Source organism: Scardinius erythrophthalmus, assembly GCF_964197995.2.
Source record: "Scardinius erythrophthalmus genome assembly, chromosome: 3".
NCBI classification, from domain to species: Eukaryota; Metazoa; Chordata; class Actinopteri; order Cypriniformes; family Leuciscidae; genus Scardinius; species Scardinius erythrophthalmus.
The window spans coordinates 19,071,756-19,094,881 of NC_138223.1; the positions used below are offsets into that span (position 1 = coordinate 19,071,756).

Here is a 23,126-nt window from a genome sequence, read left to right on the forward strand (position 1 = left end):
AGACGTCAGTAAATCAGCTTGCAAACAATGTCATGTAACGTCACATTTACCTCAGAAAAAACATATCTAGTGACCATAAACTCGTTAGTCAGCTAGAAAAATGAACTCTAGAGAGAAGCATTTTGCTAAATATATGCACCATATTACATATTCATTATAATTTTTAATGTTCTTCTATTTTTAATGCATGTTTGAATAAATCTGGCAAGTTTTTATGACAGCCACCATTTAAATGTTTATATTTCATATAACTTTATTATTATAAAAATAAATAAAAGTGTAATTTAAGTGTTTGTATACAAATCAGTTAATTTTTCTTATTTTTAAGCTATATTATAGTAGGCTAATGAAGCCTACAGGCTAACTGACTCCCATAGTTAACAGCATTAGTTAAGAGATTTGTTTTCCTTGAGAAAATTTGCCATGTATTGAACCTGATATCCAAAATAATCGATATTGAATCGAATCGTAATCGAAATCGAATCGAATTGCAAGCTTGCGAATCGAAATCGAATCGAATTGTGAAATTTGTGTCAATACCCAGCCCTAATTAAAACCAAAAAGACATTTAAAAGTGTTTTCCTTAAAATAGCCTGAATGTAACTCTACACCCTCACCTCATAGTAAACACGGTTCTATGAATATGCAAATTAGCACCGCCTCCACTCATACCAGCTCAAAGAATCACTCGTTGACGAGATTTATTACAAGGTAGTTTGTGACATCAGAAACACCAGCGATTTCAAACCGCGTTTTGGTTCAGAACATAGACGTTGAACGGAGGGGGGGCGTCACCATGGAAACCATAAAATAACGGTCGCCTTGAAAAACTCATGCTGGTTGGTCAGCCAGATTATTTTAAATTTACGTGTGAAAGGGTTAGTTGTTGTATGCGCAGCCGCAGCCGCAGCGGAGACATAATTTAAGGGCGCGAGTCCCGCAAGAATATGACACAAAATGACACAAAAACAGATTTCAAATTTCTTTTCAAAAGCTCCCACAGTAAAGCAAATAAGAGAAGGGGGGGGCAACATCACTGGATTTGACATCCGATTCATCGTTATGTGCAGCACCACCGGCAGAAAGCCGCCGGGATGAGCAGCGACAGCTGACCCAAGTGAGTGAACCCACCACCGCCACCCTCACTATGAGCCACCCTTCATCCCTCGTCGCCACACGCGGATAGTCAAAAAGCAGATGCAGGTGCACAGTCCTTCAGGCCTCCGCCTGATTATAATTTTCCAGTCAAAAAAAAAAGTGGGGAGAGCTTCGCACGCAGCTGTAGGGCACCCTGGTTCCGAGAGTGGAAGTGGCTGGAATATATTTCGGACAGTGATGGCATCGTGTGTGGGGTGTGCAGATCGGCTGTCAAAAGTAAACTGCTGTGCCCAACCACCGACAGTTTGTTTTTAAAAGATAAGGGATTTTCAAATTGGAAAAAAGCAACAGAGAAAATCAGAGACCATGAGAAATCTAAGACTCATTTAGATGCAACCCAAAGATTGGCAGCGTTGAAAAACACTCCAATAAATGCACTACTCTCTGACGCCAAGGCAAAGGAGCAGAGAACAGCGCGGAAATTCCTCTAACTTATTTTCAGCTGCGTAAGATTCTTGGGGCGCCAGGGGCTTCCACTGAGAGGGGATGCCAATCGGGATGGAGTCTATGGCAGCTAATGCAGGAGCGAGTGCGCGATGATCCTGACCTTGATAAGTGGCTAAAAAGGAGAGACAACTGGATGTCAAACAACATCCAAAATGAGATTCTGGAACTATTTGCGCATGACATATTGAGAATAACTGGAGCAACAGCATCAAAAACTGACTTTTTTGGGTTAACTGCAGATGGGACAACAGATATCAGTGGCAAAGAACAATTTTCAATCAGTCTGCAGTTTAGCAATGACCACCTAGAAGTTCAAAATTTCTATCTTGGCTTTTACAACGCACCTGACACAACGGCTGAAATATTATTTCTGTGCATAAAGGATGTCCTGGTGCGCCTCCATTTGCCACTGGAGCGACTGAAGGGCTACTGCTTTGATGGAGCCAGTAACATGTCAGGGAGGTTCAATGGGGTGCAAGCTAAACAGAAGGAAGTATGTCCCGACTCTGTTTTTGTCCACTGCGCAAATCACTCACTGGATCTGGTGCTGCAAGAAGTGGCTCGTGAAGTGCGTCTTGTTGCTGATACGCTAAACTTTGTGCGTGAAGTCACTGTTATAATCAACGATTCAGCAAAGAGAAAAGCGTTGTATCAGTCCCTATTTGGAGCCGGAGACGTTGTGAACTTGCTTGGCCTCTGCCCAACTCGGTGGTGCGTCAGAGTTGTGTCACTGTCACGTTTGCTGGCCTGCTACGGAGAGATGATACAGACTTTCAGATCCTTGGAGAGTGACAAAGCTGTGAAAGGGGACACCCGTGCCAAAATTGCAGGATTGCTAACAAAGGCCACAAATATGCGCACAGTGTTTGGTTTGTTTGCTTGCTTAACCCTATTTACCCCCTGTGGCACGATCACTTCAAGGAACCAAAGTCACAGCTCTAGGATCCATGGAAGCTGGCAAACTCCTTTGCAAACAACTGGGCACACTGCGACAGGATGAAACCATCACTGACCTCGTGGCCAAGACCAAGCAATATGCAGAGTGTTAGGGCCTGAAGCCGCCACATCCAGTGCGCAGCAGCAAGACACCTGCACGCTTTCGCTATACACAAAAGGAGGAGGCCAATGACCAAGAGTGCAGCGAAGTGGAGGGTAAATGTTTGTAATAAAAAATACACAATTGGTCTTTTCAGTTGTAGTAGGCTAAGGTTATTTATGTTATATATCTGTATTCAGTGTATCCGAACGTGTGGAAAAGGGAGATGTTTGAGGCGCTGGACCTGGTGCGCTCAGAAGTGGAGAGGCGTTTTGACCAGGTCAGAATCCAAGTTGCTGCAGGGCGAGAGCAGGCGATCATTGAGGCAGCTCAAGGAAAAAAAGTTAATGTGACTTCTCTGAAACTCACCGGTTTTACAAGAGAGCGACTAAGTCATGAGTTGGACATACTGCGGGATATCTGTACAGGGAGTGAAGTTAACACAATTCGGGATGTTGTGTCCATTCTCCAAACCATGCAACCACAAACCCGTTCCATGCTGTCAGAGGTGGACTCAAACTATGCCTGTGTGATCAAAATTAAGATACAATTTATACAAAACGAATATATTTTAAAAAAAGTTTTCTATAAAACAAAACTTAATGAAGTCGTCAAAATCATGTTTTACCAAAAACAGCGCCGTTGCTAGGAGGGCGCCAGCGCCTCTGCCTTTCAGCGCCTCTGCCTCGCGAGTGGATGATAGCCCTGAAGACGCCTAGACATGATATACCTTTAGTGGTAGTATACCTTTAGTTAAGTTATACCTATGAGTCTTCGTAGCGCGCTAACAGACAATGTTATTGGGAAACGCAGCCCAGGTATGATGCATATGATGCGTAACGGAGATTTCAAAGCGCTCTTCTTTGGTCAGAACCATGGAGAGCGATCGCGGATAGGTCTGTCCTACGCACCGAAACTTTTAACAATGCAACAAAATATTTAAAGAGCATCAAGCTATAAAAAAATATATATTATGTATATGCACAGATAATATAACAGTAGGCTATATGAGTCAATATTTTTTTATTAGGTTAAGCAGTGATTGGTGATTGGTGAGTGATTGTGGGTCCGACCCCCAATTGGTTTGGCCCATCCAAAACTGGAATCCTGGGGCCGTGCCTGGGCCACACTGAGCTGTGCGTAACGCCCACAACTTTTAGTAAACTACAGAACAGCGCGAGCGGGAAGCGGCGCACCTCACGCGGGCAGGGCTTATATTCTCCTAACGGACACTGCACTAGCGATATAAAACGCACACACACAGGTCTGTTAAATTAAGCAATACTTTTAAGGTAGCCTAGTCTAATATTTTGAATATTTTTCTGACTAACAAATTACTGACACAGTAAAGGGTAAATTTAAATAAAGAAAAACGAAATTTAAATAAAGAAAAAACGAAATTTAAATAAAGAAAAAACGAAATTTAAATAAAGAAAAACGAAATTTAAATAAAGAAAAACGAAATTTAAATAAAGAAAAACGAAATTTAAATAAAGAAAAACGAAATTTAAATAAAGAAAAACGAAATTTAAATAAGGAAAAAAAACGAAATTTAAATAAAGAAAAACGAGATTTATTTAGATTGATAATAACGGGTAAAAAGGCTAATACATTTTGTTTCTATTATTCTATTTTCCACAATGTCAAAGCAACTCAGCTTAACCCAAAATACAAGCTCAGGCAAGCACTTCTGTCCGCCAGAGAACACTCCCGTTGCTGGAACACTTTTAGGCGTCCATTCTATTTCTAGCACGCACGCGTTTTCCGCGTGGCTCGAGCCGCGCCTGAGACGCGTGTCTCACGCAGGCAGTGTACAAACTCCAACCTGTTAACATGGGAGCCGAAATAAAAACGGACATGCCACGCAGCTGAGACGCTTACGCCACGCAGCCAGTGTGTCGCCGGCCTTATTCAAGCGCGAATGTGAACCGTTTCGCGGGGGATCCCAGGTGTGCAAAAAAAAAAAAAAAAAAAAAAAAAAAAAACGAATATTCGAATGTCAAATTTTCAAATCGAATACCACCCCACTGAACGAATATTCGAATATTCGAGTATTCGGGTCCAGTCCTAACTAACACACACACACACACACACACCCCTGTTGACTTAAGAATTTGCACATGGTTTGTCTTAAAGCATATTAAAAACACCACATAGCCATTTAAACAACATTAAAAGCTTCATTTTCACCTCAGGGGGACTTTAAAATGAAAGTAAATGGGGTTGCTTTTGATGTTATGGTGTCTTTATAGCTAACTGCTTATTTTCCGGCCATTTCTGATGTCAAAGCTGACAATAATTGCAGTCATCTTCCCAATTCACAACCCCAAAATTCAATCCCAAAGACTGTAGAAATGTCCAGCAATGCCTGCAAATACAGTAAATCTAACATGACTTCTCCAGTGTAAAAAAAACCCTGTACACAGCCCTTGAGCGGTTTTGAACATACAAGAGGGCAGCAAGTGTTTCATGTCTCTTTAAACACAAGTCTAAGACCAGATCAAAAAAGTGCAGCTTTTGATGCCGCAATCTCTTTTTGAAATCAGAGAGCGATTAGGCCTACCTCTTACCCCACTTGACGACAGCACCGGCTTAACATCAACTTACCAGACACAACATGTCCATTTCATCTTCCCTTCTTTGAAGGCCATCTGTGAACCCACACAGGCTGTTTAAATACACTTGGCACTCTTAATGTGGTTGTCCGATGCGGACAGTCTTCAAACAACCGTACCACCTTTAGCCAAGTGAGTATTTCTACATGCCAGTCTATACGACTCATTGAATAGACAAGCTAACATCAACATTTTTAGCTGAATGTCTCTCCTTCTCTCACAAACACACATCATTTGCTGTACTCTATTGGTTTGTCATTAGACAGCTGTCGTAGTAGTTACATTGCAGGACTGTGGCCTAAAATGACACTGCAAGAACTTCAGAGAATAGAAGGATTTAAAGCCAATTAACCATCTGTCGTTAAAATTCCCTAAATTAGTCTCAGACGGCAATAGCTTTAAAGGGAAAATGTGAGTGAAAGCAGTTTGTTTTAGCCATACTGAAATGAAATTGTATTTACCATTTAAAACCATCAATTTACTCTGGGACATGCACAGAAAAATCTTTGAATCCTCAATGATACCAGCTTCTTGAAAAGGAGAGGAAGAAAAGTTTTTGTGGGTAGGTAAGGGAAAATATATATTTCTAATCAGTTCATGTTTAATTAATGACTTCATTTAAGGAATGCCTTTTGGGCATTTACTTCCAGCTTGTTCATTTTTCAGATTGTTTATCCATTGCCTGATTCAATAGTCTGTTTGAATCTATAAAACCCATGGCTAGGGTTCAGTACAGATCTGAAGAGGCTCACAGTTCACATAACACATAAAAGGCTTGAGCTAATTACACCTTACATAAACCATGAACAATGACCACAAGGGAACAACAACACACCAGATTGCTGCATGATTATTATTAAATATAAGCACAAAAAGTCCACAAACTTTGAGCAGATAGCTGGGAGTAAGAAAAAAAAAAAAAGACAGGAGACCAATTGAAAATGGAACTGAGTGAACACTGTGACAAACTCAGTAGTAAAAAATAAATAAATAAATTCCTTTATTCCCTGGCATATTAAAAAGTTTAATTTTGGAGCCTTTCTACATTTGTCAAAAGGAATGCTGAACAATTTAAAGCGCTCAGTAAGGCAGCCATTTCAACACAGGTGCTCAGAAACATTTTCTAACCAGCTAAGCAATTTCCAAAATGCAAAGTCACTTGTTAAAGACAAGCTTTCACAGCTGTTTATCACTGAACTAAACAAAAGAAAACAAAAAAAACTTAACATGCTTCTACCAAAACAAATCATGTTTGGCTAGACTACAAAGAACAACTAAAAACAAAACTAACCGACCGACCGACCGACCGACTCAATTCTTGAGTCTTTCAGAGTGACAAAACTCACTTTTAAATAGGCTGCCTACAAGGGATCTTTGAAAATGTAGCTAATCAGGAACCAAACAGCAAGGCAAGACATTTTTGGGGTCAGGTTTCATCTCCTACCATTAAAAGTTTGTTTATGTGGAACTGCTGTCCAAGATCATTTATTCAGTCCTGCTAAATTCAACCTTGAGGTCAAGACTTTGATTTGAGGAACTGACGTCAGATGAGAAAGTGCTTCAATTGTACACTTTTTTTTCTGTTGTCCTGCATGAGGGAATTCAATCATTACTGAGCTTAACGCAAACACTATCAGTTACAGGATATTGCTTTTGAATACAAATTTGACATTAAAACCCAGTTACTTCTACCCAGCATTTTCAAGAGCTCAACATTAGCATACTATGAAAAGCCCTGAATGCATAATTACCAAACAGAGATAAAACACACTGAAACCACATTTCCTTAAGGAAAATATTTTAGATTGACCTCATTTACAAAGCTTCAGCATTCCTATTCACGTTATTAATGAAATCTTGATCTAGCCAAGGGGAACAGGACAACAGCCACAGATGTGCTCAGTACCATTGAGTCTACAAGGCCAGCTTTATACTGCAGGTCTTGATGCCCAATTCCAATTTGTTGAGAATGTCCGATTTGTTTTTGGACAACCATTTTACATCTTTTAAAAGTGATCCCTTTCCAATAGCTGCATTTCCACTTTCCACTTGGCAAAACAACCCAAGGTAGACGTAGTGACCTAGGCCGAAAAGGAAGTAAAAAGCTGCGATTTGCAATGGACGCAGACTAAAAGATGATAATACAATAGGGCTGTCACTTTACGTTCGAAAATCGATTGCACAATCGATCGGACCAACCAACAGAAGTTTCGAAAACGAAAATAGGGAATCGATTTTAACGGTCTTTTCACGGAACGCGTCCAGCTCGTAACGATACGCCCGCAGCGAACGCGCATCACACAGCAACTCTGACGCCTTCGCGCCGCAGGAATTTTTTATGCGCGTAACGCGTCTTTGCATTGACTTAACATTGAAATCACTAGCGCCTGACGCGCTATTCGCGTCCGGTGTGAACGCACCATGACAAACACACTTTATACTTCTGCATAATGTTTCTAATTTTACTACAAAAATGTGAATTCTGCCGGTATTCAGACAGTCTCATGCATACAGATTCAGGCTACGGTCAACAATCGCCTCTGTAGGCAACATTTGTTTGACTTTTCTAACCGTAAACACAGGCATGTTGAAGCCTGCAGTAATGTTTTTCATTGATGTTATGGCAGTCCACTCTGCTTATTGTTTTTCGAGAATGTTGCACTCCTGTTTGTCATTGTGCACAAACTTCACGCCAATAAATCTACAGGAATATTGCTGACTTGTGCGCGTCTCAAGCGCCCTCTTTACGTTCGTCCTAATGCCTGTTAGTTGTCCGTGGATTTGCCCATATTTGGCGTTTAAAATGGAAACGTCTTTAGACATGGAAAATCGATTTTACAATCGATTCAATGAACACACGTCTCAAAAATCTAACAGGATTTTTTCACAAAAGTGACAGCCCTATAATACAAGCTTTTGCTTTCTGCATCATCTTTAAAGATCAGCAAAACATTTGTCTCTTAAGGCGGGGGGGAAAGACAAGACACTTGAGTCGATGTCCACCTCAGTTGATGTCATTTGCCACCATCGCTTTCTTTTAATGACGTACGACTTGCATTGACGGGGGAATATCCCATCTGTCCGCTTACACGGCAGAAGCAAATACACGCATCCGATTAATATCAGATTTATTTCCACATATGAATGAGGCCTGAATCTGAGAATATCGAAATCCATGTGCTTTTTTCCTGAAAAAATTTTTCATTTGAAGAAAAACATCGGTAACACTTTAGCTTAGGGTCCAATTCTCACTATTAACTAGTTGCTTATTGGCATGCATATTACTAGGATATTGACTGTTTACTAGTACGTATAAAGCACATATTAATGCCTTATTCTGTATGACCGTATTCTACATCCCTTAATGCTAAACAGTCTTTTGTTGCCTTGACAAGAGCGCAATACTTAAACTTAACAACTACCTTACTAATAAGCAGTAATTAGGATTTTGAGGCAAAAGTCGTAATTAATAGTGAGAGTTGGACCCTAAACTAAAGTGTGACCAAAACCTCTTTACACACTTTTTTTGTTCTAGTGTGACTCAGGCCGCATTTATATTACATGCACAAAAACAAAATGTGTATATATATATATATATATATATATATATATATATATATATATATATATATATATATATATATATAAAAACTTTAAAAGATCTGACTAATTAAATTCCTTTTGCTCATCTAATGAGCAACAGGCTTTTAAGAGAAATTAACTATTCTTGTCAAGGCAACAAAAGACTGTTTAGCATTTAACAATGCAATGAGAAGCTAAAAACCTTGTTCTTTCACCTTTGTTTGATTTTAAAAGCCCATTACATATGAGCATTATTTGCTTGTATACTACAGGCAAACATTACCCTGATAGGCAAATATCCAACAATTGCAATGAGATTCACATACAGCTCAACAATCTAATCTACACTGGGATGATCAACTGTTAATTCATAACTTATGTTTACATCTTTTAATTCTTGTAAGTTGGAGTGTTACTTAAATTCAGTATATTTAAATATTTATATTTTAATTTATTTTATACACTATTTAATGGTAAAATATAATCTGAAAAATATTTACATTTTATAATCTGAAAATATAAATGAAAATATTAGTTAACTAAAGACATTAAAGATTGTCAATAATAAACTATAAATAAAAAAATAAAATCAATTGCTTAATCTCAATATTTTAAATTACCACATTTTCTCTCCAAACATTTCTGTGAAGCCCATAACACCCTCTTGCTGCCCCCTAGTGTGCCCAGAAACCAGTTTGAAACCCACTGTGCTTAAAGCACAGCATACTGTCAATAGGCTAATTAAATCACCACTACTAAACTACGGCTTACAATCTAATACTTAGCAAGGTCAGCTAGTCGACCATCTTGACCCCATCCCTACTAGACAGGCAGTGCTCTAGATTGAGCCAATATGTTGTTAAAAAAAAACAGACAAAACATTGACATCCTTTTGAAAAGGCACACTCCAGACATCACTGTTCTGCGAACTTCAGCCCTGCTGTGACTGCCTCAATCAGATAAACAGTGTTCTCATCCAAAACACAAGGCGGAGGAGACGCTCTCCACACACAGATGTGATAAGATGCTCTCTGGAGATTCACTCACCAGTAACAGTGCGACCTTCTTCATACTGCGATTCCCCATGGCAGCTCAGAGAGACTCCGCTCAGTCACAGAAACAAACGGTGGAAGGATTTGCGGGTCGTCTTCTGTCAGTGCGATGACAAGCGTGTCGACATCATGAGGATGAGGAGGGTCTGCACGCTCTTGCATTCCCTCCCCTCGCTCTTCTCCATCTCCGCTCATTTGCATTTCCTCTTTGCTCAAAAACAGACCCAATCTCTCTATTTTGTTTCCATCTGACTAATCCACAACGTTTGAATTAAACTGCTTATGTATATAAAATGTCATGCCAAAATACACACATTACTGGAGTAAATGTTTATGGCCTTGGAGGTTTACAATTGGTGATCAAACACTGCAACCAAAAAATAATTAAAAATAAAATAAAAACGGGCCAGACGTCTCAGATCCACAGACACATGTATCAATTATGGTGATTGCAGAATGACAACCATTGGCTGGAGAGTCAGTCTCTATGTCAGAGACGTTCCTTTTAACCAATCAGACTGGAATTAAAGGTCACTTGCATCTGACCCCATAAACATCAAAACTAGTCTCCATACAGATGTTGAATTTGACAGTATGTTCAAACTTTAAGCATATAGGAACAACCAGTCTGGTCAAATAGTCCAAAACGCGTTCCTTTGGAAGGTCAATGACGAGCAATAACAGGCAGCTTGCGGTTTAAAACCTCAGAAGTGGACGAGTCCAGACATGACTTTTCCCACAGAACACTATAAGTAGCCAATCCGACCCATACGATATCTGGAATAACATGAGGGTGAATAAATGACAAGATTTTCATTTTTAGCTGAATCATTCCTTTAACTCCGGGTTTTCCAAACTGGGGGTTTGTGAGGGAACTGCAGAGGGTTTGAGAGTCGATGAAAAGCTAATCAATATTTTAAAAAGTCAAATTAAATTAAATAAAAAGGGCTGCACAAGTAACCTACATAAAACTGAAATCACAATATGGCTTAGTGTAATAATCCAAACATGATTTAGTCATTGAGCTGTTCATTTACACGCAAGGTTTAGCATTTGAAAATGAAGAATTTATGACATTAGTATTGTCACATGTAATATAAAATTATTCTTATTATTATCTTCAAATATTATTAGTAAATATAAAGCAAAATTGTAGCATTATAATAGTAATATATCTGTCTTCATTCTATAATTAGTTAACAATAAAAAAAAAATATAAAAACATATTTATAATTTTGCCAGGATGTTTCAGCAGCTACAAGAGATTAAATGTTTATCTCATATTGTGATTTAACCTCCGATATGACAAGATAATCACAATGTAATTTTTGGACTAAATTGTGCAGCCTTATACTGTGAATAAATCATTTTAAAATAAAATAAAACACTTAATAAAGGTTAAATATATTATATGTTAACTGCATGTCAATATGATCATTAACTAACATCAGAGAACTGTGAACATGTTAAATAATTAGAAATATTAAATTAAAATTCCAGTGGTACTGAGATTTTTTACATCAAAGAACAAAAAAAAGGGAATCCCTGCTTTAACTTCCATCACCCAAGTGAGAACAAAAAGAGCAATTTAGTTTTAAAATGTATCAAGCTAATCCAGAAATGCACATTCGATACAAGCCAATACTTGACATCACCAAACCAACCTGTTTGAGGCATAATCCTTCATTTAGTCAGGGATGTGATGTTCGGGTTATGAATGACAGCTCATCACTCCATAAAATCAATTCTCACAACAAGATGATTGTTTATCTAATGCAAAGCCAAAAACGACCAGTAGAGGGAAACAAACACCATGACTGCAGAAGCCCTGACTCAATCCCATCAACATCTGCCCGCATTAGATACTTCTCACTTCATTAGACTTAATCAGAAGAACATCTCCATTTGAACTAAGGACCAATTGAGAAAGTGAACTTCAGTCGCTTACCTTATTCTTGAAGACAGAGGGTGAGCTTTGGTGCTGTCGTCCAGAGGACTGGTCCGTGTTATCATTAGGGTCCGAAACACTGGTCCTGAGGGAGGGAGAGTGGAGGCCATCCTCTCCTTCCTCCTCCTCTTCAGCCTCCTCCTCCTCCTCTCTCCCACTGTCTTCTGAATGTTCAAACTCATCGCTGTCCTGGTCCATTTCCTCCTCGTCACCATTCTCCTCTTCCTCCGGCCGGTCGTCGTCTTCCTCTGAACGAAGCCCCGCCCCGACCTGTCCATCCCGTCCGCCGTTATTATTCTCCTCCTCCTCGTTCTCCTCGTCGTCGTCGCGATGCCGTCTCCGCCGCCGGCGCTGCTCCTGCTCCCACATCCACTGGGCGCCCTTCTCGGCTCCGTTCACCTCGCTCCTCCGTCCTTCCTCCACCGGTTCGCCTCCGGAAGGCCATGGCTCCTCCTCTCCTTCCCGTCTGCCCTCTTCCTCCTCGCCCGGTTCTCTCCTCTGCGCCTGATCCTCCTGCTCCTGCTCCTCCAGCACCTGGTTGACGTGCTCCGCCTGGGGCTGGGGTGTGCGGCCGGAGGTGCTGTTACCTGCCCCGGGCCTCTGCTGCTGGGCCGCCCTGCTGCCGCTGCCCCCCGACAGCAGATCCTGGTTCATTTCCAAAAGCCAGCTTGCTACCTCCTGCACCTTCGCTAGGCTGTCTGAAGAGGACAAGGACTTGGCATTCTGAAAGAGAGATGGAGACAGAAAAATGGTCCAAATCACTATGAAAATCAACATAAAAAGGCAATAAAAGGCATGTGTTGGGGCTGGTTATACAAGAGATAACCAGAGCATGCAGGAAGTGGGTAACTCATTCTTTTATTCATGCCTGTGAAATAAAACAATAGACATTTGCATCTATGCTGGGAAAGATGCAATATGAGGATCCCTCAAACAATGGGCACCTCTCCTGCTTGGCAGTTGATCATCTACACTAGGCTTGGCCTGGAAACCACGGCAACAGTATCACTTCAACACATGCAAACAAACATTCAGTTTCATTCAGACATTCAAGTTTCTGTTTTTACTCTATTCCATTTCAATTCTACTGTCTTCTTTAAAAACTTGCATGTTTGAGTTCATGTATTGTAAAATAAACACACATGAGGTACCGTTCAAAAGATTGGGGTCCAGAGGATTTATTTTCCCAAAGATATTTTATTTATTTTATTTTACACATTAAATTGATCAAGTGTCGGTAAAAACATTTATGATGTTACAAAATGTTATAAAACTGCTGTTCGTTTGAACTTTCTTTTCAGTTTCTACTTGTATTTAAAGCATCTTATTTTCACCTGTGATGAGGAATTTTTCGTGAGCACCAAATCAGCATATCACAATGATTTCTGAAGAATCATGTGACACTGAAGACTGGAGTAATGGCAGCCATCACAGGAATAAATTGCATTTTATTATATCAAAATAGAAAACAATTATTTCATAGAATTACAATAAAAATTTACAATATTACTCTTAACTGTATTTTATCATCAAACAATTCTTCAAAAATAAAATGTTAGACTCCAAATTTTATTTTATCTCCGTCAATTAGAACATGAATTGATCCTTAATGCACAGCTATGTGGAGGAAGATTACAGACCAATCACGTTTCACCATTGGGGGCAGAAAGTCTAGACAAAAAGTCTTTAACACAGATTCACTATTCAAGCTAAATTTAGATAATAAAAACTCCAATCACTGCTTTACAGATCAAATACACTCACTGACAACCATAAAAAGCCAGCAGAGGGCATCACTGCCAAATAAGTGCAGTTCATGTACAAGGGTTTAGTATCCAGACATATAATGCCACGTCTTGCAGCAGGATGTACACAATAATATCATGTTACAGTAAGGATGGCCCAACAGTGTGAGTGAGTTTCTGGCTCATTGGCGGAGCTGTTTGCCCTGAACCATGTTTTTACTCTTTTACACATTTTTTTTTTTGGATGTACATCACTCTTTTGTTTTGCGGCATGTGGTTTTAGGACTACTGAAATGTTAGCTGGGCAAGTTAAAAATATATATATATATATATATATTTTTTTTAAACCTTTTAATAAAACCTTTAAATTAAACCCTGTACTAACTTCACAGAAAGAGAGGCCAGTAAAATGATAGATAACGGTACAAGTGAAAGCAGGGATGAGCAGTGTAATCCAACCAGGAGTGTGAAAGCACGCGAGTTTGATAGAGACTTGATTAAGGTAATTGAGCGTGCACAGATGGGCCGAGACGATAAGAGGCTGACTGACTGCATGAATGTTGTTGTGTGCGCATAAAAATATACAAGAAATAGGATATTTAACAAGACCTACACACCATGAAGAGGGTACCTGTCAATTAAGACATGATTAACACAATTCTTCTCAGTGTTTATTTTTGTAACAAGTGGCCATGTTTTTGTCCATAATTCATTAATGCACATTACTATAAAATTGTCAATGTTATAAATTAATGATAACTAGAACTATAAAATTTTAATAATCGCTCTAATTCTATTATAATTCTATTATAATTCTATTATAATGATAGCAACACAGACATGATGTTGTTGGAATCAATTTCAGAATGTATTCCAGCAGATGAATGATAAAAACATTGCCAGCGAATTAGAATCCATCCAAGCAGTAGCACTTATAATAAACAGAACATTATTGTCTGTTGATGTGGATGCAAATATAGTTATTTACTGTTCTTAGTGCATTTAGCCTTTAGCATTTATGGCCGTCAGCAGTCTGTTGGCAAATTAAAAGAATTTTAAATCAGAAATTCAATGATTCTTTAAAAAAAAAAAAAAATTCTCATTGTACATGTTTGGTTCACTAAAAAAACCAGCTCAAAAAACAATTCAATCTAGCGGGAATTAAACTATATAGTTTGCACTGATCAATCTGTCAAGTCAGGAACTAGTAAACATTAGTGAGGAATATTTAATATATCGTCAGAATATACACACAATAATAAATGACTGTCAATCTAGCAACATGTTTTTTTTTTTTGGTCCAGATGGTTTAGTTACAGCATCTACCAGCAGGGGCGAACAGAACCATTCTAACCTGCTAAACTTTGTCCCTGTTCTTTAACACAAGCAGCATCCATTACAGCTATATCCTTCATCCATCAGATCTCTGCGTTTACTTCTCTCAGATGTCTGAATTAAGCTCTAATCACAGCATATATATGAAGGCAGAGATCTCAGGGCAATTTAAAACGGTTTAAAGCATCTGATTAGATGAGCCTTTGATTACCGAATCCTTTCCTTTATAATAGAGAAGATCAGAGCAAGATCTAATTGGAAAATAATTATGTGGCGATGAACTTCAAATAGACATTTCAATTTCCCTTCCCATACAGAAGCCGAACAAGGTGAGCTCTATAAGAAAACCCATCCGTCCTCTGGTGACTAAACTGAAACTTGGTTAGTTTCTCAACGTGCTAAAAAGCAATTACTTAGCAAAGTGATGCCAGTGCAAACACAAAGAGCTTGTGCCTGGTGAAGTGGGCTATTCTGTGTCTTGAAGGTACTGGGCTTCCTGTTAGTATTCATGTCCTGCATGCTGGTCTATTCGTGCAACTGCATTAGACACAGAATACAATTAGTGCTGTTAGACTGCACAAGTGAACCAGTGTGTGATCAAGTGACAGTACTGCAATCTAACCGGCAACACACACGATAACATTAAGCCTCATTTGCATTGAGGGTGAGACTGTTAAAGTGTATGAAAACTGCTTTAACAACAGTAATTTGGTTTAGTACGCCTCGCAAAGAATGCTGCCCCCGTCTCCTCTTGCCGAAGGTTTCTGCATTTTTGAAGACAGATGAGTAAGTCTATGTTCTGTCATCAGCAGTAAAGTGGGGAGCTGAAGGTTTCTAAAGGCCCAGGTATACTTCATTTTCCACGTTGTGCTTCGTTTCGCACACAGTTGGGTGCGTGAGCCTTTCAAAGTTTACTCCTTAGGCCGTGAGTGCGCATATCACGTCTTTCTGCACTATCTAGAGGACTTTGTTTTCAAGTGCTCAAGTCACCTCGCAAATTACATCACACAGAAAGTTTAAAAAAAAAAAAACACACGAAACCATCATATTTATAAAGAATTAATTTATAAGGACTTGGTATACATGCATTTCGAACTAGATTTTTAAAAGCTCTTTTCTTTCATTTACTGTAGACACTAATTTGTCATTGACCCGCAAATCACTTGGGAAAACATCTGAATGATTCAGGCTGGGCATTTTCACCAGCACAAAATAACCCAAAGTGCCTGGGTTTGAACTTGGAGGTAAGTGTAATCCAAGGGAACAAGAGAAACACTTGAAGCAAACAAGTCAGTAATAAATTCATCAAATTCTTGCATCAAAAAGCAAGCAAAATGGTTTTAAAACAAACCAAACATTTACATGACTAATGAATACAGCACAGTTTATGCGATGACACAGGGAAAACTCCAGAAGGTTTATAAAAGTATTGCTTTCCAGACATACACTCTGATATGGAAAACTGGAAGCATTGCCTTAAAGAGAAGCATTTGGCTTGGCTCCCGGGGAACGCGGCCAGGCTGGCGTAGGCGAGCAGTCTGATAAGGGAGTGAGGTGCATCATTTCTTTAGTTATTACCACGGTGTACACTTCAGCAGCAGCTCATTTATCTACATCTAAAGGGGCTGAGAGGAAGGTGAAGCCAAAATGGGTTTTGGCACATCCTCTCAGAGAGAACGTTTTCAAAGGGGGTGAAAGGGAGGGAGGAGAGAGTAGCGGTATTATTGGTTTTCCAATGTCATTTCCTACAAATCTGCCCGACTGTCATCTCCTCTTGGACACATCAGTTACAGGAAACATTATGAATGAACAGTAAAAGAAAGGATTATATTTATTAACCAAAGGTACCTGGATGGGTCTTTATGATAAGAACCAAGCCAAATAAAGGGGAAAACCCATCGCCTGGTTTCTGAAATCACTAATTCAATCAAAACTGCAGCAACTACTTTTGTGCCGTTAGCGGGAGAATAATTGGCAAAATGGTAAACAAGCCCATTTTAAAGATACACAAGTACAAAAGACGAACAGAAATTTGGGTGAATATCTGCAACCTGTGCTGGAAAACAGATCTCCTGCAGAAAAACCTTATTAGAAGCATCAATTGGTACTTTTAAAGGGTTTCAGGTTAGTTACAGAAATGGGGGGGGGGGGGGGGGGTTGTTAGAGAGAAATGGTTTGTGAGAAAAGACAGGCAGAACAGGCTGAAAAGACTATCCATTGACAGGCTATGCATAGCTGAACTGCATGAGCATCATACTGAAAAAAAATCAATATGTGACCCGATCTGGCGAAATGAGTCGGAAGTCGCAACGTTCCATTTTAAGATATGGGCCGATTATGTGGAAAAACAATGAAAATAATAGATTTTTTTAAAAAAAATTTTTTTTGCTAAATCTCAAAGAACAGACATTCAAAAATAATCTCCTAAAGTTTCGTAGTCCAGATAATTGAGTAAAGGTATTTAAATGACTATTAAATTTACAAAGTTTTACTAAATTCGCTCGAAATGCTTTTCTCAAATCCTCTCGTCACCTCTGAGCATTTCCCGGGAATCCCCTCAAACTGTCTCTGCTCTCCAAATATGGTGTTTCACGTTGTATAGGACCAATCAAAAAGCTTAGAAATGTACACAAACGCTGATCATTTGTCAATGGGAAGCCCCGTTTCGACTGACCGGCACGCGATTGGTCCAGCCATTCTCCTGTCAGACTCGCAGCGCTCTGTGTAAACAAGCTAGCAGATCTCCTCAGAAAGATTAATTATTATTAATTTGAGAAATATCGCTGTCAAAAGAGAGCAAAGTCGCCAAAAGCGTTGAACTCACTGGAGGCTTCTAACCTAAGCTGCTGGTTATCAAGAGTGGCTAAGGCGTGATTGTTTTGGATCTGGAGACGTGTCATCCTCTGATGACAGCGACAGCGAAAGTGACAGCCCTGTGGTATTTATCGTGTATGGATGTGAGTGAGTGCAATTATTCTGTGAGTGTATTTATCTGCAAGGAGAATCCATTACAATGTGTTTGATTTATTTTAACCCAATATTTAACTGTTGGTATCTCCGTTATGAATATGTTACACTGTTATTGTCAACTAGCCTACACAAAGATGTGATTGCATAGGCTAACATTATTTTTTCTCACACACTCTCACACTCTCACACTCTCACACTCTCACACTCTCACACTCTCACACTCTCACACTCTCACACTCTCACACTCTCACACTCTCACACTCTCACACTCTCACACTCTCACACTCTCACACTCTCACACTCTCACACTCTCACACTCTCACACTCTCACACTCTCACACTCACACACTCACACACTCACACACTCACACACTCACACACTCACACACTCACACACACACACACACACACACACACACACACACACACACACACACACACACACACACACACCCTCTCTCAAGGAAAACTGTAGCACCTCTGTTCAATCTTTCTGATTTTAGTAAATGTTTGTAAAAGTGCCTTTGAAATTATGTATTCAAATAAAAACTTTAAAATAATTTGAGCTTCAGCATGGCATAATAGCATATATTAATGTCTTTGGTCAAATTAAGCTGTACAATAAATAGTTCATCCCTTTAAATGCAATGGATTTTGAAAGATATCAACAAAAAACGGGCAAAAAACTTTAAAAGCGATTTTCTCAGGTTTTCAGTTGGAAAAAGAGGGCAGACGACCATATTTCAAATGTATATATCTTTACAACCATTCAAGGTATGACTTTGACTAGGATATCATTTGAAAGCTTATGGTCTCCTCTTTCCATTAATACCAAAATCTCAATTTTGAAATTTGGGTCACTGTGACTCATTTTGCTGGATCAGGTCACATATGTCTCCATAATTAGCTTATGCACAAACCATACCCTTTGGCATTAAAGAGATTTTAGCTCTGTGCTACTGTAGTATGTTTATTAAAGGGATAGTTCACCCAAAAATGAAAATTGTCATCATTTATTTACCCTGAAGTTATTCCAAATCTGTATAAATGTCTTTGTTCTGCTGAACACAAATGAAGATATTTTGAAGAATTTTGGTAACCAAACAGATCTCGGTGCCCCATTGTGTACCATAGTATGTTTTCCCCTACTATGGTAGTCAATGGGGCCTGTGATCTGCTTGGTTACAAACATTCTTCCAAATATATTCCATTGTGTTCAGCAGAACAAAGACATTTAAACAGTTTTGGAACAATTTGAGAGCGAGTAAACTTTAACAGAATTTTCATTTTTGGGTGAACTATCCCTTTAAGGATGGAAGGAAGATACTAATTGAAGAAAGTGAGAAGTAAGGAATAATGATAGACTGAAACATGAGGTCATTTAATCATATAATATTATTCAGGTGATGACCTGCATCTGAATATGCAAACTTCCCTGCTATATAGCAGGTGAAAAACGGTATGTGAAATGTCCGAAATCATAGTATTCATAAAACAACTGGCAAAAATACATGGATGACCTACTAATTCTGCCGAGATTCTGAAGCATGAAACCAATGGACACTTCAATATCCCATGAGACCACTGGAGAGGAACGGCACATGACAGTGACAACATGACAGATGTAGTACGTCCGGATTGCATTCATACTACAAACAAGTTCGCTTCTCAGCAAATGTAGTATGCAATTTCAGATGCATTTACCTCCCTTCTTTATCAGATTTGAATTCTACAGAGAGTTTTTAGCCAGTGATAGAATGTAAAATGTGAATAGCGCTCTGACTATAAGTGGCACCGAATGCCAATTCCACTGAATCTCTTCAGACCGTTGAGTTTGCATCGTCTGAACAAGCCTGACATAGAAGTTCCTCACCATAGACAAACATCTCTTCAAGACATCACAAGCTGTTATTGTGAATGCTTTGCTTCACTGCCGTGTTCCGGCGAGAAGACGTACAAGAAGCTGTGGTCATGAGGTGCAGTCAAAAGAGCTACTTTCATTCGAACATCTAAAGATTTTACAATCCAAAAATGTCATAAGGCTAATACCCAAGACCTTTCCACACACAAACATGTTATTTTTTTGTCCATGTCCACCACCTTGCCTCCAGGTATCATATAATAGAGAGGTAAAATCAGCTAAAGGACAGAGACACAGACAGGTGTAAACACAGCTCTACTGTGGTAGAATGACTCACGACCCTGAGGGGAAAGCATTCCTCATTAAAAAAAAAAGAAAAAAGACAAAAAAAAAAGAGGACAAGGTCACTGCAAAAAGAACTACTGGCTGGAAAAATAGCTGGATGAAGCAGTGATGTGGCTGCTTGGTGAGTCAATGTCGAAGTGAAGTGGTAGTGCATGTTTTTTACGGATGCAAGACATCATAACCATATCAGTTATTGGTTAGAGATTTTTTTTACATTTATTGATATCAGTTGATGTTAGATATAAATTGGTCACTTTTACAACCTTTGATTTCAGTGGATGTAATTGTAGCAGATAGGGCTGTCCCCTTAAACTGGACCAAACGTTAGTCGACGAAAAGAGGCATAGTCAACCAAATTTTAATTAGACGGTTGGTCAAAGAAAAAAAAGAAACTCCACAGGAAATGGCAAAATCATGCAGTCCGTAAGTAATTAAATTATTATCATAAATGAGAGACTAATCAACTAATGGCTTAAATGAACAGTCGATTAGTCGACTAGAAAAAACCTTTAGTCTTGGGCAGCCCTAGTAGTGGAGCTGTAAAAACTATTTTTAGCATGCAAAATGTTCAAATGTTTTATTACTTCATTAATATTAATTATATTACAATTAAATGCAAAGCCTAAATTTACTTGGCTGATTTTAATTTTTATGAAGTTTTAAAAATATATATTATTTGCTTATAGGTCTCAACCAAACTTCAATGTTTTCTAAAGCTTTTCTTACTGTCAAAGAAATTTTAGGTGTCCCAACAGCAATGGGCCTCATTCACCAATATCTTCCTAAGAATTTTCTTAACTTTGTACTTAATAAACTTCCTAAGAAAAGTCTATGTTGGATTCATGACATGTTCTTAAACAACAGAATTGATCGCACGGGTGTTCTTAGGACTGATGAAGCGTGTGACAGTTGTTCCCAATTAGCATAAGAAAACGCCCTGAAAATTCCCATACAAGGACATGACACTTCAGGGCTGTGTGCAAGAAAAGTTGGAGAATGTCCAAAAGACGCACAGACGGTGGTGGTCCACCAATCACCAAACGAAAAAAAGACCTTCAGTAATTCTGAAATAGAAATTCTACTGCAACGGGTAAATGTCAAACGAGGCATAATATTTGATTTAATAAGCTTAATTGATGATTTAATTTTTTTTTTTTCAACAATTGATCAGAAATACATTACAGTAAAATACTATCATTGTAAACGACTCTAGAATTAAATAAAATGCAGTAACCAATTATTTGGAGCAAACTGTCATCACTCAAATGTGCATTTAGAGTGCTCTTGAGTGTGCATAGATTTTGTTCTTAGCTAAGAACAAATCCAAGATAAGAAAACATTAGTAAAAGTCAGAATCTTCGTAAAGTGCGTAAGTGGGGTTTAAGAACACATTTCTTTGTAAGAACGGTTAGTGAATGAGGCCCAACAATTTCACAGTCAGCATAAAAACCGCTCAGACACAAAGAAAGTGTCATTAAGTACGTAGGACGTTAGCCTGGAAATCCAGACCTAAATCTGAAAGATTAATGGTCTGGCATCGACTAATGAAAATCGGCCAGCTCGAGGGGCGGCACCAAGCATGCATTTTATAATCTCACTGCACGCAATTGGATAACACTACGACCAATCGCAAGAAGCCCCATACACTTAGCTACCAGCGGAGCTAACTGGTAGATTAGACTCTTACCGTATCCGGTCGGCAAAACAGCAGAAACGCCCTTCTTGCAAAGGAACGATTCGAGCGCCGTCTTCTGTTCCTCTTTTAGATAAAAAGTTTAACTCGTTCATTGTAGCGGCCAAAGCCGTTTCAAACAACTGGTGTTCATCCATAGCCATCTTGCAATGTTTACTAATGACTTCGACATCACAGCTCTGTCGTCATCTGTTTAGCTCGCCTCTGGCCCGCCTATATCAGATAACCCGATGTGATTGGTGCAGCTCGGATACAAGGGCATATTAAATGAGCATCATTACTCGACGCCAGAGTAACTCGCTGAGCAAATTCAACTTGTGCTCTCGCAAGAACTCTGATTTCCAGGGTAGTAGGACGCCATTCACAGCAACAAAAGAATTCAGTGCAACACATCTGTTTGTGTCCCACAAGCAATGTGTGCAGATCATGTTCACCTGTCTGTCAGACTCAGACTAAAAATGAGCTGCCAGAGATGAGATAACATTATCAGTAATTTCAGTATTATTATTATTTATTTTTTAATCTGGCTTTGCAGGATTGTAATGTTTACACAGTTTACAAGGCAAAGGGACCATGAACAATTGATTGATTGTTTTTTTGGTAATTTGTTTGTAATATGATTTTTTGTTAAACCAATTATGTTTCAGTGCATATATTGGCATAAAAACAACCATTATTAAATATAATATAATATAATATAATATAATATAATATAATATAATATATACACACACACACACATATACACACACATATACATATATATACACACACATATACATATATATATATATATATATATATATATATATATATATATATACATATACATATACATATACATATACATATACATATACATATACATATACATATATATATATATATATATATATATATATATATATATATACACATACATATATATACACATACATATATATATTTTTTTTACCTTCTTTTTTTTTTTTTTTTTTTTTTACAGTAGATATTTTGCACAGCCTCTCATGCCTCCTCCCAAAATTCCACTGGTAATTAGCAATAAGTTGCAGATAAAAACTTGAGAGATTTGAAGCAGTCCCTGAAGTGCTCCTGTCTCCAAATCAATTCTCTATTCAGCTAAGACATGCACTCTGATGCAATGAACAATGCAGACTGACCCATACAACCTCTGAGCAGTCAACAAATATTTACAATTGCCCTGCACTTTAAAAGCAAGTTGAACCTACTTAGCAAGTGAATAAATAATAATTAATCATATGTGCTTAAAACATTAATATTACCTAAGGATCTGAAACCATCCCAGACAGCCTTGAGTGTTCATCCGAGTGCAACATCA

At 38.6% G+C, this 23,126-nt stretch overlaps 1 protein-coding gene across 1 annotated transcript in view; it reads right to left on the reverse strand.

The window, feature by feature from the left end:
• LOC308688309 (uncharacterized protein) overlaps window positions 1–23,126 on the reverse strand; it is a 94,299-nt gene that overhangs the window by 9,783 nt on the left and 61,390 nt on the right. Inside the window, exon 3 of the mRNA XM_081361289.1 lies at window positions 11,839–12,561. Coding sequence (XP_081217415.1) covers window positions 11,839–12,492 — 654 coding nt within the window. The 5' untranslated portion in view covers window positions 12,493–12,561. The remainder of the gene's footprint in view (window positions 1–11,838; window positions 12,562–23,126) is intronic.